The sequence below is a fragment of the Astatotilapia calliptera genome, chromosome 12, assembly GCF_964374335.1.
Source record: "Astatotilapia calliptera chromosome 12, fAstCal68.1, whole genome shotgun sequence".
Classification (NCBI taxonomy): Eukaryota; Metazoa; Chordata; class Actinopteri; order Cichliformes; family Cichlidae; genus Astatotilapia; species Astatotilapia calliptera.
Genome location: NC_137433.1, coordinates 23,745,931 through 23,764,845, shown reverse-complemented (window position 1 = coordinate 23,764,845; position 18,915 = coordinate 23,745,931). Strand labels below are relative to the sequence as shown.

The 18,915-nt window shown below is 42.7% G+C and overlaps 1 protein-coding gene across 1 annotated transcript in view; it reads left to right on the top strand.

Annotated features, from left to right (window-relative positions):
• ntrk2a (neurotrophic tyrosine kinase, receptor, type 2a) overlaps nt 1-18,915 on the top strand; it is a 103,461-nt gene that overhangs the window by 21,649 nt on the left and 62,897 nt on the right. Inside the window, exons 11-14 of the mRNA XM_080309260.1 lie at nt 1,387-1,413; nt 2,936-2,947; nt 4,097-4,134; nt 4,466-4,565. Of these exons, the coding sequence (XP_080165386.1) occupies nt 1,387-1,413; nt 2,936-2,947; nt 4,097-4,134; nt 4,466-4,565 (177 nt within the window). The remainder of the gene's footprint in view (nt 1-1,386; nt 1,414-2,935; nt 2,948-4,096; nt 4,135-4,465; nt 4,566-18,915) is intronic.

The following is an 18,915-nucleotide window of genomic DNA, read 5'->3' as shown; positions in this document are numbered from 1 at the left end:
GATTGGTCGTCGTGGGCCACTTGAATGGCCCCCAAGGTCTCCCGGTCTGACCCCCTTAGACTTTTATCTTTGGGGTCATCTGAAGGCAATTGTCTATGGTGTGAAGATACGAGATGTGCAGAACCTGAAACTACAGATACTGGATGCCTGTGCTGGCATTTCTCCTGCGGTGTTGATATCAGTGTGTGAAGAGTGGGAGAAGAGGGTTGCATTGACAACCCAACACAATGGACAGCACATTGAACACATTTTATAAGTGGTCAGAAACTTGTAAATAACTCATGAAAGCATAAAGTTACGTTGAAACCAAGCACACCATTGTTTTTCTTGTGACATTACCAATAAGTTTGATGTGTCACATGGCCCTCTTCCTATGGAAAAAACAAAAGTTGTATCCAAGATGGCCGACTTCTAAATGGCCACCATGGTCACCACCCATCTTGAGGAGTTTGCCCCCTCACATATACTAATGTGCCACAAACAGGACTTTAATATCACCAACCATTCCCATTTTATTACGGTGTATCCATATAAATGGCCCACCCTGTACTCTAGTACGACACATTCCACCCACTGAGATGAATGTGTTTTTTGTGCATTAATTGTAATAGTTTGGAAGAAAATCAACGAGAAGAGTGGATAAATGAGCTGCTTATTTGGTCTTTGAACTATAATTCTGTGACAAATGGTGCAGGACTAGTTGGGTGCAAAACTTTTTTGTCCCTTTGCACCATAAATGGGATTTTTTCCTTTACGACAATCCCACCAAATACTGCATTTTGGCATTTTTAAGTACTGTATTTGAAGCAGCGTCCAAACTTTCTAGTCTGTTTAGCCCGTACTGAATATTTTTAATTTGATCATTTTATAGCCCTTTAATCTCAAGGCAAAACCTAAGAAATCGCCCCTTTTACAGCTATTTTTGCCGTTACAGATACTTTTAAATTCTTTCCTATCTTTGTACAATTACAATCAAATATTTCTGTTTAGTATATAGGAAATGCATTTAATTATTACCACAAATAGACTCTTTCATATACTTCTCAGTCGCCATCCTGATTCATCATGACTCTGTTTCACACTTTAAATATTGCTGCAGACTGTGTATATTTTGCCATCTGGGTTATGCGCATCGATTTATAATGAGGGGTAGTTGCTGGCATGAAATCAGATAAAGGAATGGCAAACTGGCAGTGTTCTGTTTTAAATCTGCCTTTATTGATAGCAAAGGTGGAGCTGCTGAAAGAAAAAAAATCTTGCTGATGCTTTTATGTTATACTAGACTATATATGTACAGGTATAGCTACATACAGTGAAATAGTTTGTGTTGATGCACAAAGTTGGCTTTGTGAAACAAATGTCAATGCTCTTTTTTTTTTTTTGCAGCAACAGATCCGGAGCCTTACTATTATGGTAAGTGAGTATGTTTTGTCTTTTTTAAGTGCAAAATTCTTAAAAGAGGCACATCTAGTTTCTGTTTACAGGCACTGTTTTTAGATGTTTAACATCAGCATCGTGTAGGGGTTAAAGTGGGATTTGGCAGGTGGGGGTACTCAAGGTTCAAGTGTATTAGGGCAGTGAGGGAACAACTATATTCTACAATATGTAGGCCCACATTATATTTGCCACTATGGCTGCTTTTCAACCCCCAGCCAGTAGAAAGCTGCAATTTGGCAACTGTTACTAATGAACACGAAAAGCTTAAATAAGCTTAAATTAAAATCAGTGACACTGTCTACTTAGCAGCCGCGCATAGATTTACTGTTATTTTGAAGCATTATCTAAATTATCTTTCATTTCAAACATCAACAGGACAAAAACTTACAGGCACGTACAAAATATTTAGTAAAATCTGATACAGATCTGTTCAAACTTTGCATGCAGTTCTAATTCGACCACTATCTAAATATCTTTTAAATTTCAATTCAGAATTAAAGGGCTTATCTCTCTTTTATAATGTTTCTGGAGATACGAGGACCCATCGAGCATTGAGCCAGGACACCACAGTCTGCACTTTACAACTCCAACATAGTTCATCACTGACCCACAATACAGACTGCACGTGTATACACTTTGGATAACATGAATTAATATCAATTACCGGTTAATTTACTTTCAAAAACATTTTATGATGTGAAACATCTAGTCAACTTTAGAAACTTGTTATATAGCGATCCAATCTGATTACCAAGCTGTAAACTGAACTAGAACATTACGTGTAAGCTTGAAATTTCTACCTTTATTAGAGCATTTTTCTCAAGTCTTCCCTCTGTTCTCCATCTCACAGAGTAAAATGATCATGCATTAGTATTTTTTCTTCCCTGGGAAACACAGTCACTCTGCCCTCAGCTAGCAGACAAATTATGTGTCAAACTGCAAAGAAACTGTTTTCGTGTCATACATATTGAGCTGTTTGAAATGCTGAATTTTCAAGTACTCTCCACTTCAAAAAAGTTACTCCGATTACGCTCACTGCACTTCTGTAGCACTAGCTAGATGAAGCATCTTAAGCACAGCTTTGCATCTGAACTGTAGTGACTTAACTGTCTCTGCAGCCCATAAAGACTGAAATCACTTAAAAATATTGTGTATTAAACTGCCAACCTGATTTAATTACTCATTAACTGAAAGTGCCGGAAAGTTCAGGCTCACTTTTACAACTGGTGTCGTCAACAAACACAAATTACATTTCAGCAATCTTACTCTCACAAACTCTTTTGTTTTTCTTAAGATGTTGAGAGGTTACGTACGCGTACGACCCTGCAGCTAGAACGTGTGCATGTTTAGCACGTGCTGTTTGCACGTCGTGTTTGTGTAATGACTATGTTTTTGAAACAAGCTCAGAAAACAGAGTGCTTGTCTTACAGTTGAAATATGTTTGAGAACTAATTTGTTTCTGTCTGTGTCTTTCTCCAATACGCCCTCCAACCAGCAGATCAAACCACAGGTACAGCCATATCTTTTAGTTGCTCACTCTTATCCACAAGTAACACAGACAATGAATTATTTACGGTAGTTTTGTTTTGTATTTTTGCACATCTGCCACTAGATTTGAAAGACAGAAAAAAACTGCAAAAACAAAAAAAAAGCACCCATCAGTTTGTGATATACGCTCAGGTAGCATGTTGATTACGTTAACTTTACGTCTACAAGTTGTTGAGTTTGTATAAAGTCAGTAATTAAGTAAAACGCCAGATGCTTTGGTTACTTGGACAAGTGATTTGAGCTTAATTGTTTGTAATGTTAAGGTAATTTTCTCTATTTCAACAAAAAAAAAAAAGGCTTTGAGGAAGAGGTCAGATCAATATGACCGGTGTAAACCACCTTGGATGATGAGGCTGTGAAGTTCTCTTAATCTAACCTTATGAAAATCTGACCTCCTGTTGGAGCAGCTTCCACATGGTGGGATACTTCTGTATAATGATACTCTTGGTCTGCTTTTTGAAAAGCATAGATGAGTTTACATACCTGAGGTCAACCATCAACCCTCCAGTCGGTGGAGAATAATGTCAGGGATGATTCCTGACAGAAGGATAGCAGAAAGAGTGAATGGGAAGTTTCACAAGATGTTAGTGAGACCTTCTGTGATGTACGGTTTAGAGACTCTGGCACTGACAAAAAAGACAGAAGGCCGACCTGGAGGTGCCAAAGTTAAAGATGTTAAGATTTTCATGGGGAGTGACCAGAATAGACATGAGAATAAATGGTTTAGACATGTGTAGAGGATGTATAGAGGATATATTGGACAAAAGATGTTGAAGATGGAGCCCCCAGGAAGGAGGAAGACCTCATGTAATGAAGAAGCACATGTGGAGGGTTGGTGTGACAGAAGAGGATGGTAAGGGCTAGGATGAGATGGAGGCAGATCATCTGGTGTAGCAACCTCTAAAGTGAGAAGCTGAAAAAAGAACAAAATGTAATATTTTAGCTTATTTTGTTAGAAACAGATAAACAATTTTATGCTTCAGATGAACAGTAAATCTTATTGTGTCAGTTGAAACCATATCTTTGTTTGACAGTGAGTAAAAAACACTCCTTTACTTGTCCTTAAATCACAGCTTGAGTTTCTCTTCCTCTCTGTCTCTTGCATCAATAGACACCCCTCCTCCGAATCAACACGAGGACAGAGTCGCTGTAAGTCACTTCTATTTTCCTGCAGCTCTACGGTTTTGCTGTTTGCCACTGCAAGTTATTTATGGTTTGTGCCTGTTTCTCTTTCATTTATTTGTGTTCCTGTCTAGAAACACCTGAGCTGGCTCTATTTTTATGTAATGCGTAATTGAATAAACCCAACACATTGAAGATAAAGCAGTCCTTAAGAAAATCTGCCTTTCTTGAGCAGTGATATAAACAGCCTGTGGCCTATACCTTTTGTTGTGGTGGGTTTGGCATTTGGCTTTGTGTAGCTGTCAGTGTGTTTGCTCACCTCTCGGGAGATTTATAACCCCGATTTCTCATTGTACAGGTGTACGTGGTGGTGGGCATCGCTGCTGTAGCCTTCACTGGTTTCCTTGTAATGTTGATTATTCTCAAGTTTGGAGGAAACTCCAAGTTTGGCATCAAAGGTAAGACTTCTTGCTCTAATCTTGAGTTGTGGTCTGTGGGAGAATGAACCGGTGATTTTAGTTTGACGTGGACGGCTTCATGGATACATGAAAACATTAAAGCCTGTTATTAATTAGAGGGAGAGAAACTATGTTATGTGGTCAAAGATATTTCACTGTATGAATTAACCAAAGAACAACAACAGCATATGTTGTTGTTCTTTTGGTTTACATTTCTTCAGTTTACCCAACCTTTTGCTCTGTCACAGCTGAGTAAGACTCCAGATTCATTGTAACCTTATAATATGTGGATGTATCGAATATTAATATGCCAACATCAAAAGCATATGGGCCAAACAGTGTTCGTCACTGACCACTAAAGCCTTGATTTGTGGTTCCACTTTTGAGGAGGCAAAATATACAGAAATCTAAGTTAAAGGTAGGATGATGGAAAATTAAAGCAATCAGAACCTGAAAGTCTTTGATCATCATGATCCTAATTTAATATGCAGGCCCTCATGTATCCACGAATTCACCCGGTTCGGATGGAAGCGGCTGCTGTTGTGATTAAGTTTCTCTGGGTCTCAGTTCTGCTGGTGCATAACATGCATGTGGACTAAAATGAACTGTAGTCTTTGTCATGTTGATGTGAAATTGATTTGGTACTGTAGCCACTGTTGAAGCCTCCACACACACGCCGTCTATCTTTTATGCCACATAGTTTTCCTCTTGTTTGAAACAACTGCTTCTGCATTGGCTACAAGTGTCACTAATCTGTTTCCCTCATCTGGTATTTACTATTCTGACTTACTACAGCAGATTTGTCTTTTCTCATTTTTATGCTTGGCTCAGATTTTGTCCTCCTTCTTGTAAACTAACAATAATCACTGAACCACAGTCCTTCAATTTTTCACATCGTACATACAAAAATGGTCATGCTTCATTTTAGTGCTCACATATTCCGTGTGTAGCTATAGAACTATAGGTGAACACATTAATCTTTAATTTTGAAATGAGCCCTTTCAGTCTTTCATTCAGTTTGGTTGAGAAAATAAATACGCGAAATTTACATTCAGGGCAGACGGTCCATGAACTCCTCGTCTTGAGGAAGTCGTTCTTTGCTTTTTAAAGATTTTTGTTTTTAGGAATAAAACGTTTCTTGGCACTGCTTGAGCCATCACCGTTTGATGCAGCGTAGGTTTATATTTCACATTCAAATTAGCGAACCAAAAAGTGAATGCAAATGTAGTCACAGAGTTACTCGATGTGTGTTGCCAAGTGTGTGCGCCTTTATGTGTGTGACTCTCAGTTACACTGTAGAAGTGCAGTATTTTGACAGTGATTGATTTATGGGCCCCCGGAGAAGGAAGGATGTGGGACAGAAGGAGCAAAAGGATACACATTGTGTTTGTGTGTGTGAGATTTCTTAGATGTCTTAGTATCATATATACAGTATATATTTGTGTGTTTGTGAACATCTAAGCATTTTTGCATCCTGTGCAGGAGGTTAGGTCACATTACAGTTTTGCCCTCTGATTGCTTCCCTTGACTCTTCATCTTCCTTCCTTTCAACCCTTCCACCTTCCTCTTTCTGTTCACATTCCCCACACATGTAGAAATAAAGATGCATGTGCCCGGCAGCAAGTTTACGCTGCAGTAAGTTTATGGAGAGAGAAATTTCGAGAGGCCTGCATCAGTATGAACAACAGATCTAGACAGGGGGTTCAACAGCTGCGAGTAATCCACAGCAGCACTGAGCCCACTGAAATTAATCTCAACAAGAGAAACACAACTGCTGATGGCAGCTCCTCACCAGTCCTAATCTAAAACAAAAACTATTTTTTCATTGCAAAATAACTAAATCACCCCCACATGATGATGGCGAACTTGTGATCAGAAAGTGTAAAGAGTGCGTGTCAGGCCTTGTACCATATTGAGCAGGTGTGCAGTGAAAAATCGTCACTCGCCTCACTGAGCTGAGGATGATTTGCTGACCGCCTCTTTTTGATAGCTGAGTAAAAAGCTGTGGCTGGTTTACATTATTTATGCCGACTGCATTATTCTGCTCCTCTCTCATCAATAACACATGGACAACGTTTGGTACTGGTTTCCTTGCATGATCTCTTCGCTGCTTCTTGACACTAGAAGGATGATTTCATTTAGTGTGTATAGTAGTTTGTTTTCTCGTGTTGGCACAAAGGAGCAGGTAATATTTAAGTCTGCAGTAGGTTCACATGTGTGCATGCATCAGCAGCGGTGACATGTTGCAGTGTTTACTGTTGTAATCTGATCGAGCCCGTCTTCATGTTGGGGATAATTTATTATCCAATGGTAATTTTCTTGTTTTAGCTTTAGACACTCATGTGGAGCCTGCTGCTGTATGAAAGCTATATGTAATAATCTGAAAGCATCAGACTTAGCTTTGTCCTCATAATGTTTTATTAAAAAACAGGCTGCATTTAAGGCTTTATGATTTTTATTGGTCACTGCTGATGCTGACATATGGAAAAAATGCAGACTACGTCCTGAGTGCAGAAACATGCATAGCAGAAGCCTAATGATTAGGGTTGGCACATTACCAGAATTTGAAACTTGAAAGCAATAGGCTGGAAAATAATTGATATGTGGTAGGATTTTCATTATTATATGAGGAAAAGGTGACAAAAATAAAGATAATATCTTATGATACAAACAACATAACAGTCATGTGTGTGTTTGAGTGTATACAGTTTTTAACAAATATATAAATTAGTCGGGCTCACCTCTACACATGGCTTGGGCTCTGGAACCAGTCTCCTGGAGAGGGGCTGGACTCTGTCTCAGTCTGGAGTTGCCCCTGGTGAGAGGCGGCGGGCTGGGGTGGGTATCCTAATATCCCCTCGGCTTGCTGCCGGTACGTTGGGGTTTTTCCCGGTGGACGAGAGGGTTTGTTCCCTGCGCCTCAGGGTCGGGGAACGGGTCCTGACTGTCATCTGCGCTTATGCGCCGAGTGGCAGTTCAGAGTACCCAGCCTTCTTAGAGTCCCTGGGGGGGGGGGGGGGGGGGGGGGGGGTGCTGGAGGGTGCTCCACCTGGAGACTCTGTTGTCCTGCTGGGAGACTTCAATGCTCACGTGGGTAACGACAGCGAGACCTGGAGGGGCGTAATTGGGAGGAACGGCCTCCCTGATCTGAACCCAAGCGGTGCTCTGTTATTGGACTTCTGTGCTAATCACAGTTTGGCCATAACGAACACCCTGTTCGAACATAAGAGTGTCCATAAGTGCACGTGGCACCAGGACGCTCTAGGCCGTAGGTCGATGATCGATTTTGTAATCGTATCAGCAGACCTGCGACCATATGTTCTGGACACTCGGGTAAAGAGAGGGGCTGAGCTGTCAACTGATCACCACCTGGTGGTGAGTTGGATCAGGTGGCGGGGGAGGACGCTGGACAGACCTGGTGCACCTAAACGCGTAGTGAGGGTGTGCTGGGAACGTCTAGCAGAGGCCCCAGTCCGCGAGATCTTCAACGCACACCTCCGGCAGAGCTTCAACAGCATTCCGAGGGAGACTGGGGACATTGAGTCCGAATGGACCATGTTCAGCGTCTCCATTGCCGAAGCTGCTGCATTGAGCTGCGGCCGCAAGGTGGTTGGTGCCTGCCGTGGTGGTAATCCCCGAACCAAATGGTGGACACCAGAGGTGAAGGGAGCCACCAGGCTGAAGAAGGAGTCCTATCAGGCTTGGCTAGCCTGTGGGACTCCGGAGGCAGCCGACAGGTATCGACAGGCCAAGCGGAATGCGGCTCGGGCAGTGGCTGAAGCAAAAACTCGGGTGTGGGAGGAGTTCGGAGAGGCCATGGAAAAAGACTTTCGGACTGCCTCGAAGAGATTCTGGCAAACCGTCAGGCGTCTCAGGAGGGGAAAGCGGTGCTCTACCTGCACTGTGTATAGTGCTGGCGGAGTGCTGCTGACGTCGACTGAGAAAATTGTCAGGCAGTGGAAGGAATACTTCGAGGACCTCCTTAATCCCACTGACACGTCTTCCGAGGAGGAAGCAGAGTCTGGGGATGAGGGGAATGACCCGCCAATTTCCGGGGGCGAGGTCACTGAGGCAGTTAAACAACTCCTTGGTGGCAAAGCCCCTGGTGTTGATGAGGTCCACCCCGAATTCCTGAAGGCTCCGGACGTTGTAGGGCTGTCCTGGTTGACACGCCTCTGCAATGTTGCGTGGAGATCAGGGGCAGTACCTGTGGACTGGCAGACCGGGGTGGTGGTCCCCATCTTTAAGAAAGGGGACCGGAGGGTGTGTTCCAACTACAGGGGGATCACACTCCTCAGCCTCCCTGGGAAAGTCTATGCCAGGGTGCTGGAAAGGAGAGTTCGTCCGTTAGTCGAACCTCGGATACAGGAGGAACAATGCGGTTTTCGTCCTGGTCGCGGAACACTGGACCAGCTCTTTATCCTCTCCAGGATACTTGAGGGTGCATGGGAGTTTGCCCAACCAGTCTACATGTGTTTTGTGTTTTGTGGACTTGGAGAAGACATTCGACCGTGTCCCTCGGGGTGTCCTGTGGGAGGTGTTGCGGGAATATGGGGTGTCTGGCCCATTGCTACGGGCCATTCGATCCCTATACAACCGTTGCAAGAGCTTGGTTCGCATTGCCGGCAATAAGTCGGACTCGTTCCTGGTGGGTGATGGGCTCCGCCAGGGCTGCCCTTTGTCTCCGGTTCTGTTCATAATTTTTATGGACAGGATTTCTAGGCGCAGCCAAGTGGCGGAGGGCTTTCACTTTGGTGGCCTCAGAATCTCATCTCTGATTTTTGCTGATGATGTGGTTCTGTTGGCTTCATCGGGTGAGGGCCTCCAGCTCGCACTGGAACGGTTCGCAGCCGAGTGTGAAGCAGCGGGAATGAGGATCAGCACCTCCAAATCTGAGGCCATGGTTCTCAGCCGGAAAAGGGTGGAGTGCCCACTCCGGGTCGGGGATGAGTTCCTGCCCCAAGTGGAGGAGTTCAAGTATCTCGGGGTCTTGTTTGCGAGTGATGGGAGAAGGGAGCCGGAGATCGACAGCTGCAGTAATGCGGACGCTGCACCGGTCCGTCGTGGTGAAGAGGGAGCTGAGTGTAAAAGCGAAGCTCTCAATTTACCGGTCGATCTGCGTCCCTACCCTCACCTATGGCCACGAGCTGTGGGTAGTGACCGAAAGAACGAGATCGCAGATACAAGCGGCAGAAATGAGCTTCCTCCGAAGGGTGGCTGGCCTCTCCCTTAGAGATAGGGTGAGAAGTTCGGCCATCCGGGAGGGGCTCAGAGTAGAGCAGCTGCTGCTCCACATCGAAAGGAGCCAGCTGAGGTGGTTCGGGCATCTGACAAGGATGCCCCCTGGGCGCCTCCTGGGTGAGGTGTTCCAGGCATGTCCCACCGGGAGGAGGCCCCGGGGCAGACCCAGGACACGCTGGAGAGATTATATCTCTCGGCTGGCCTGGGAACGCCTTGGTATTCCCCCGGATAAGCTGGAGGAGGTGGCTGGGGAGAGGGAGGTCTGGGCCTCTTTGCTTAGGCTGCTGCCCCCGCGACCCGGCCCCGGACAAAGCGGATGAAGATGGATGGATGGATGGATGGATGGATATAAATTACCCGTAAAAACAAGAAACTGAACTATTTTAGAAATGAGACTAAAGCTTGTCTAAAACTAAAATATTATTATCATTATTATTTTTTCACATTTTTTCAAATTCACATTTTTTAATCAAAACTTGAACCGGCACAATGGACTAATCAGAGAAGTCAGAAATTAATCACACATAACATTCAGTCACTAAAACAAATTTTTCTGTTCAAGAATGCAAGTAAATAACTATAATTTAGCATCTTAATAAAAAAAAAGCTTTTCTATTTTTTTGCAAAACCGTAAATCTGAAAACTCATGGATAACAAAATAATTATTTTTTAACAGATTTTTTTTTTTTTTTTGCATTACCATTCCAGAAACATTTTTTTAAAATGACTTTGGTAAGTAACAAATCATACAAAAGACAACTTTTTAAGGTTGTGTGGTAGCGCTGTACCTCTGTTTACACTAGTGGTGTGCGGATTGATATTGAAATGTATCCATTCCTCCAATACCAGTTATTTATGTTCTAGAATAGATTCTCATATTAAAATATCGATATTTTAGTAATTTGGGGTAAATTTGTAGTTTATCATTAACAGGAACACAGTGGAAAGAAACTATATCATTGAGATCGTCTAAATTGGAACTACTTCCTCTTCCGCCTTTCATAGTCATATGTGAAATATGGCTGTATAAATGTGTCGCAGCCCTTTGGCGTGCACATTCGCAATAATGGCTGAGCGTAAACCGAGTCATATGTGGACGTATTTTACCTCCACAAACAGCCAAGACGCAGTTTGCGATACATGTTGCAAGACCACTAACCTCGTCAAACACCTCAGAGTAAATCATATCACAGAATATGATGAGTTTATGTTGAGGCGAACCAAAGAGGAGGAGAGGAGTGGGACAGGCGCTGCTGGGCGAGACAGACGTCTCTCGCGGAGTCCTTTAGTGTTGCAGGCAGGCACTATCCAGGTACAGAGGAGGAAAATGCTGGGTACATAGGCTAGGTCTCATGAACAGTCTTGGGGAGTAATGGAATACATGTACCGGAGTTATGTATTTAAAGTACAAATTCAAATTCAAATTTTATTTGTCACACACACACAACCATACACAGTATGACATGGGGGTGAAATGCTTGTAGCTGTACAATGCCCGACCATTAAATGACAGAAGAAAAGTTTTACAATATTTACAGTTTACTACAAAATTTACAAATTAACTTAGGAATTTACAGTAAAGAATGTGCAAATAGCAGAAGAGATTATAAAGATAAGGATTATAAATTATAGGAATTATAGGATTATAGGAAATGTGTGGTGGTGCGTGTGGTGACGTGTGTGAGAGTCCAGTCTTATAGTGACGTGTTTGGGAGAGTCCAGTCCTACACCTGGTTCAGGCCCCGAATAGCCTGGGGGAAGAAGCTCCTCTTCATTCTCTCTGTTTTGGCCTTAAGGGAGCGGAAGCGCTTCCCAGACCTCAACAGTAAGAAGAGTCCATTGTTGGGATGGGAGAGGTCCATCATAATCTTCCTAGCTTTGGACTTGCACCGCTTGGTGTAGATGGACAGCAGGTCAGGGAGCTCTGATTGAATGATGCGTTCTGCCGAGCGCACCACCCTTTGCAGATCTCGTCTGTCCTGCTTGGTGCTGTTCCCAAACCAGGTGCAGATGTTTGACGTCAGGACGCTCTCGATGGTGCAGGAGTAGAAGTTCTTGAGCACCTTCAGTGGCAGATGGAAGTCTCTAAGTCTTCTGAGGAAGAAGAGACGCTGACGGGCTTTCTTAACCAGGGTGTTGATGTGACAGGACCATGACAGGTCCTGAGTGATGTGGACACCCAGGTATCGGAAACTGTCCACTCTCTCCACTGGCGTGCCACTGATGATGAGGAGTTTGTAATTCCTCGCCTGCTTTGTAGTGAAGTCCACGATCAGCTCCTTAGTCTTGCTGATGTTTAGGAGGAGGTTATTCTCCTGGCACCAGGCTCCAGGTTCCTAATCTCCTCCAGGTAGGCCGTCTCGATGTTGTCGGAGATCAGGCCCACAACAGCAGTGTCGTCAGCAAACTTGACAATGGAGGTGGTGTCGGATGTGGCTACACAGTCATAAGTGTACAGTGAGTACAGCAGGGGGCTTAAAACACAGCCCTGAGGCACTCCAGTGCTGAGTGAGATGGAGGGGGAGACTTGTTTTCCTACCCTCACTGATTGGGGTCTGTCTGTGAGGAAGTTGAGGATCCACTGACACAGTGATGAGCTGAGTCCTAGATCCGTCAACTTGGTGAAAAGCTTAGAGGGAATTATTGTGTTGAATGCTGAACTGTAGTCCACGAACAGCATCCTAACATAATTCCCTCTGCCAGTGTCCAGGTGACTCAGGGATGTGTGGAGCAGGTGAGATATGGCATCGTCTGTGGAAAGATTAGTCCGGTAAGAAAACTGAAGTGAGTCGATGGTGGGAGGAAGTGAAGAAGTGATGTGATCTCTCATCAGTCTTTCAAAACACTTCATCACAATTGAAGTCAGTGCTACAATATGAGTAACTGTATTCTGTTACAGTTACCATTTAAAAAGGTGGTAATCAGAATACAGTTACTTTGTTGAAATGAATGGATTACACGGCGGTCTTTTCCTGTTTCATATGTTAGGCTATGCCCTCTCTATTTTTGGTAATTCCGTGTCGTTGGAAACCCAAACAAAACACGCAATAGGAGCATACTTGGAGTATATATATATATATATATATATATATATATATATATATATATATATATATATATATATATATATACAAAAAACTTGAATATTACAATGTTTATTTATCAGATAAAATAAGTTAAATGTCACCATTATTATTGCCCAGCCGGAAACAGCGGGGGTGTCCAAATTCAGAGGCTGCATCCACCTGAAGACCCGGCCTTCGTGGCCTAAGTGGGCCGGGTCCTCCGAAAGCCAGGTAGGCCAGAAGTGAGCGACTGTTACATTTGACGGTCAGAATTACGTCACGAGCTCTCGGTGGAGTGAAACTCTGCCGTCTGCTCCTTGCTATCTAAAATATAACCGGACGCTGGCGTAAATTCTCGACCATCTCACATTTCTGTTCAATCAGTTTTCTGTTTGACATTTATTCAGTTGTATGAAGACCCTGGAGGAATCCTCCCAAGGGATTAATAAAGTTTCATTTAATCTAATCTAATCTAATAACTTTAATCTCAGCCAAACCAATTTACTAACAAACAAATAAAACACTGAAAAAAGCCAAACAATTACATTTTTAAGGTATCCGAGTGACTTATATATCATGTTTAGCCTGAGTAGCGAAAGACCGCGCGGGTCTGAAAACGATGAAGCCGGGGGTTCGCTGTTCTCACCAGCTCGAGTGACCATTGAACCCCCCGGCTAGCTATTGAGCCAGTGTTGCCAATTTAGCGACAAATCTGGCGACTTTTTCTGGTATTATTGGAGACTTATTTATGACGATTTTTTGATGTGAAAACGCGTATCGCTCGTACTCTCAACAAGCAGCGGTGCTGCCGTGGGCACCTCACCCGTGCCAAAGCGCTCAGAGGCGGAGGATAGTCCTCCCCCAGCTGCTATCAGGGCAGGAGATGTTCACACCTACGCGTCCACTGCAAATGAATCGCGCATGAGCGAAGCCGCTGCTCCCGCACTGACTGTAACGCAGTCAGTTCTTCTTTTACTGTTATGCTTTTTTGTGGATCACAAGGTTTAAAACTACTTATAAAAACACACACACACAAAGTAACTCCACCAGAGTGCCTCCAAAGGATGCAGGCTGGGACACAGCTTCTGTCTCTCGCTAGCAAAGTTGACCCAGACAGTTAAGCTAGTTCTCGGCTACGAGCCCGACACATAACCTAAGGTATTAGCCAGAGGTCCCTTTACTATGGTTCAGAGCCGCAGACCTGTTCTGTTTTATACACACAGAATACTTTTCTATACGAGATCGCTGCAAAAAGTGCAGCCTTACCTAGTGTCCACTCTACTGTTACTCATTTTATATTAAGATTTAAAAATCTAGTTGGTATTGGTATGATGAGTAGCCTTCGGTAGTGATGTGCGATACCACTGATTTCCTTTCCGATCCGATACCAAGTAAAATTCAGGGTAGTATCGACGATACTGATCCGATACCAATACTCTGTACAAAAACTTAATGTTTCATTGTCTTTCATAATACAATATATACTTTCATTATGTAATTGTAGTAATAATATAAGGATATAGCTTCATAATGATTTCAGTACATCAGACTACTTGTTCTTATTGCTCAATAATGCAGAATAATCATATAGAAAAAAAAAACTTGAGGTTGTGCGCTATTTGAACACCTTGCCTGCCTGCAGCACTAAAGGACTCCGCGAGAGACGTCTGTCTCGCCCTAGCAGCACCTGTCTTCTCTTTGCCTCAAGATAAACTCATCATATTCTGTGATATGATTTACTCTGAGGTGTTTGACGAGGGTAGTGGTGTTGCCAAAACACATCACTCTTGCCACATGTATTGCAAACCACGTCTTGGCTGTTTGTGGAGGTAAAATACGTCCACACATGACTCCATTTATGCTCAGCCATTGTTTTGAGTGTGCATGCCCTGTGTATTTTATTTTATTTGTAGATGATTGCCCAAGAGCAGCAACACTCACAAGATGCCTTGTAGAGATGATTGTGAAGTACCCCCAGCCTCTGTCCATAGTGGAGGACCAAAGTTTCCAGGGATTTGTGAGAGCTCTTGACTCAAAATATGAACTCCCAGGAACAAAAACACTGACAGAGACTCATCTTGTAAATTTGTTTGATGAATGCAAAGGCAAAGTAAGAGCATCTTTGCAAAATGCTTCTAGTGTTGTACTTACCACTGATATGTGGACCTCACTGTCCACAGAGGCATATTTGACTGTAACATGTCATTTCATTGAAAACTGTCAAATGAGAGAATTTGTCCTAGAAACCCACTCTTTCCATGGGCAGCAGATGATATCAGCTCAGCGCTTAAGCGCATCACAGAAGAATGGTGCATAACTGAGAAGGTGGTTGCAGTTGTGACAGATAATGGTGCAAATATGGTTGCTGCAGTGCACAAAGCTGGCATCATCCCTGTTTTGCACACACACTGAATTTAGTTGTAAAGGACAGTGTAAAATCTGTCCCGGAAGTGGTGCAGGTGCTGGAAAAATGCAGTGTGATTGTTTCACCACAGCACAAACGCTACAGAGAAGCTCAGGGATATTCAGCAACAGTTGAAAGTGGCAGAACACAAGCTAATTCAGTCAGTAGATACGTCTCCACACTGAAATGCAGGAAGTGTATCAGACAGGACAGTCTGCTCCCACTCTAACTGTAAGCTCAACACCTACTGTTAGCTCTGCCTCAGGGCCTTCTACTTCAGAGTCTAGACAGAGTCCTGCACCCGCAGGTCCAGCTGCAACAAAAGGAGGGATATGGACAGATTTTGACATGGCCAACATCACCGGTCAGCTTCCAGTGATGCACCCATTGAATTACGCCAGTACTCACAGGAAAAAATCATTCCCCGAGATAAGGATCCACTGGTTTGGTGGCAAGAGCATGAACAAACCTTCCCATCCCTAAGCAGACTTGCAGTGAGATTCCTGGGAATTGTCTTTTCAAAGGCAGGAGAGGTTGTGAGCAAAAAACGGAGCAGACTTGAAGGGAAAACTGTAAATATGCTGTTGTTCCTAAACAAAAACCTTTGAATAAGGGAAAGTGTTACTGTCAAATGTTTTTGTTGAAATGTCCAGGCACATTAAATATTAAATGACATGTTAAATTACGTGTTCACATAGCCCACAACTTAAGGCTTTTTTATTTGTAGGTGATAATTCTGCATTATTAAACAATAAGAACAAGTAGTCTGATGTCCTGTAATCATTATAAAGCTATAATTTGAAATACAATAAAACATTACGTTTTTGTGCAAAGTATCGGTATCGGATCAGTATCTTCAAATTTTTCTTGCCATTGGATCGGAAGGGAAATCATTGGTATGGCACATCACTACTTGGCATCACATTTTTCTTGCTCAATAAATAGAGCCGTTAAAGCAGCCTGTCACTGTTTCTGTCTAGTTGCGGACTTTTCCTTGCTTCAGTCTGGCACATGAAGAGAGACAAAATGCTTTTCAGATACAAATAATTGTTTTACTTTTTTAAATGAACAGCTTCTTAATGTTACTGACATTTGCTGCATAGCTCCCACAATAATGTTATTGTTTTATTACTAGCCATAGCTGCTAGCTGTCGGGCAACTGTTGGTGTTAGCATGTATGCCAGCCATGCTAATATTTCTGATAGCTGTTCAACAGTTAAATGTTGTTGAAATGGAAGATTTACTGACCTGGAATATTGTCTTAGAGTTTTTTCAGTGTTGTGAAGGTCAGCTACTTCAACTGCTAGCAAGGTGAGTGTGCCTCTCTGTCTGCAGCAATGCTGTATGAAGCTATGTGTCATCGGAAGAGGCGAAGACGGTAGTTTTGTACTCATTCTGTTACAAATGAGCATAGAAATGAGCAATTATAATTTTTATTATCAATTAGTATATGAGTATAAATACTTTTTAAAAACCCCTCTAAAGGCACAGTACGAGTAAAAGCATATTTTGCTTATTGTTTAAATTATTAAGGTTGAAAATATGTTGAGTTTAGTCCAGTTTAATCTCTTCGTAAACGTGAAGCGTAAACGAAATCCCCACCAAAAAAGAGTCTACGTGGAAATTACTGTGTGTCCCATTTAATCTTACCTCCATAACTTTAAATTAAACAATAACAACATTAAGGGTATGCTATTCAGAGTAACAGTGACATTGTTTATGGATGAAAGCATGTCCACAGAGTCAGTAAGATACAATCAGTTAGCTCTTTGGATTTAAGACAGAGATTTGGATTTAAGACAGAGACACTAAACTGTGGAATTTCTCCCACCATTTGAGTTTCCATGGTACTTGTCAGTACCATTTAGGATCTAACCTGTTCCCAAATAAGACTAAACCTGCCTGATCGATACAGCCCCAGAGAGAAAGCAAACAAGGTTTTTGGAGACTAATTGTGTGGTCTGCCACCTCGTCTGTGTCTGGTTCCACAATACCAAGGCTGCATCTCTTGGAATAAAATTTAGAGCTGTATTGTGGGTGAGTCCTACTTTACCACAAGATTCAGACCCTGAAAATTAGAGGTAGAACAGGAGCACACTGGCTTAAATAGGCCAATTGAAAGCCTAACAGTTTTCACCAAATTACACATAACAACCACCCAAAACTAAACGCAGAGCTCTGAAAGAGGAACGAACCTAGTTACGTGTAAGTGGGCATGTAGGAAGAAAAGTACAACACAAACGACTGTTATGTGGTAAGAGCGAGGCAGAAATGTCAAGACTGGGGAGGAAAATGATTGATTAAAAGTTTAAAAAAAAAAAAAGTAAATATGACATGTGGAAAGTGTGAGACAGGTGGAGAAGCAGAGAGAGAGAGTGAATGTTAAAACTGACATTTGACACGTCAGACTGAGAAAAACAGAGAGTCAGCAAGGAGGTGAGAAAGAGGGAGAGACATTAAAATCTAGCCCAGAGCGGGACAAAGAGAAATAGGAAAAATTGGCAGAAAGAAAGAGATGAAAAGAAAAGTCTTCTCTTGTCCACTTATCAATGATTCATCGTTAGTGCAGGTTTCAATTTTCTCCTTGTTTGGTGGAGTTGCATGCCTCCGTCTTTCTCTCCCTCTCCCTCTTTCTCTCACATGCGCACACAGCGCCTCACTGTCGATCGATCGATACGACACCCTCAAGGTCAGCAGGGCTTCATTCTAGGCCCAAGTCATTACTGAGCATGCTCAGGGTACCCACCACTGCCTCCTCCTCCTTTCCCTTAACTTCCTGTAGAAAAGCAGTACTGGCTTCAGTTGTTCAGCGTTTTAAGAAACCAAAACGAAATCTGAATGAGCTGAACTACAAAGTCAAGACTCTGAAAACAGTCAGTGTACGGCAGAGTAACCTTCAATACCTTTGCAGCACTGACTGAAAGGCGTCAGCACCAAGAGATTGTTAAAAACCAAATACAGGAATCGGGTGCCAGATCAGAGGGTCATTTTCTATGAACAAAGCAAATAATCTATAGCCATGCTTGTGGCAAAGGCACAACAAAAGCACAACAGTGCATGCTAAAATGTTCTTGTGGTAATGTCACATTTACCATGTAAGCATATTTGTATTTTATTTGTATATTAGCAGTAAGCTAGTGGATAGCAGGTTTGTGTGGGATACGTTTAGCCATTAAAGAAGCAAACACAATTTTTAGCAGTGATTCTTTTAACAAATTTAATCTGGGCCAAAGTGACACCACTCCTCAAGTCATGACTGTGCTTAGACCTGTGGGTACGATTTGCATCTCTAAGAAAGAATTTTCTTATTCTTGTATTAAAAAAAACATTGTATGAATTAGTTTGGAATAACAATAATTTAAATAGTAATGCTTAATTTTACATTTTAGGCATAATTTGTGACTAACTTATTTGACTGAGTCATTTTTTTTTGAACTGCTGTAATTCTTCATGGCATATTTCCAACAAGGTGCTGGAAACATTCTCTGGGAATTTTATTGACATGGTTGCACCACACAGCTGCACATCGATGATGCGAAGCTTCTGCTCCAGCAAATCTCAAAAGTGGTCTATTGGATTGGGATCTGGACACCGTGGTGGCCGTTTGAGTTCAGTGAACTCACTGTCATGTTCGAGAAAC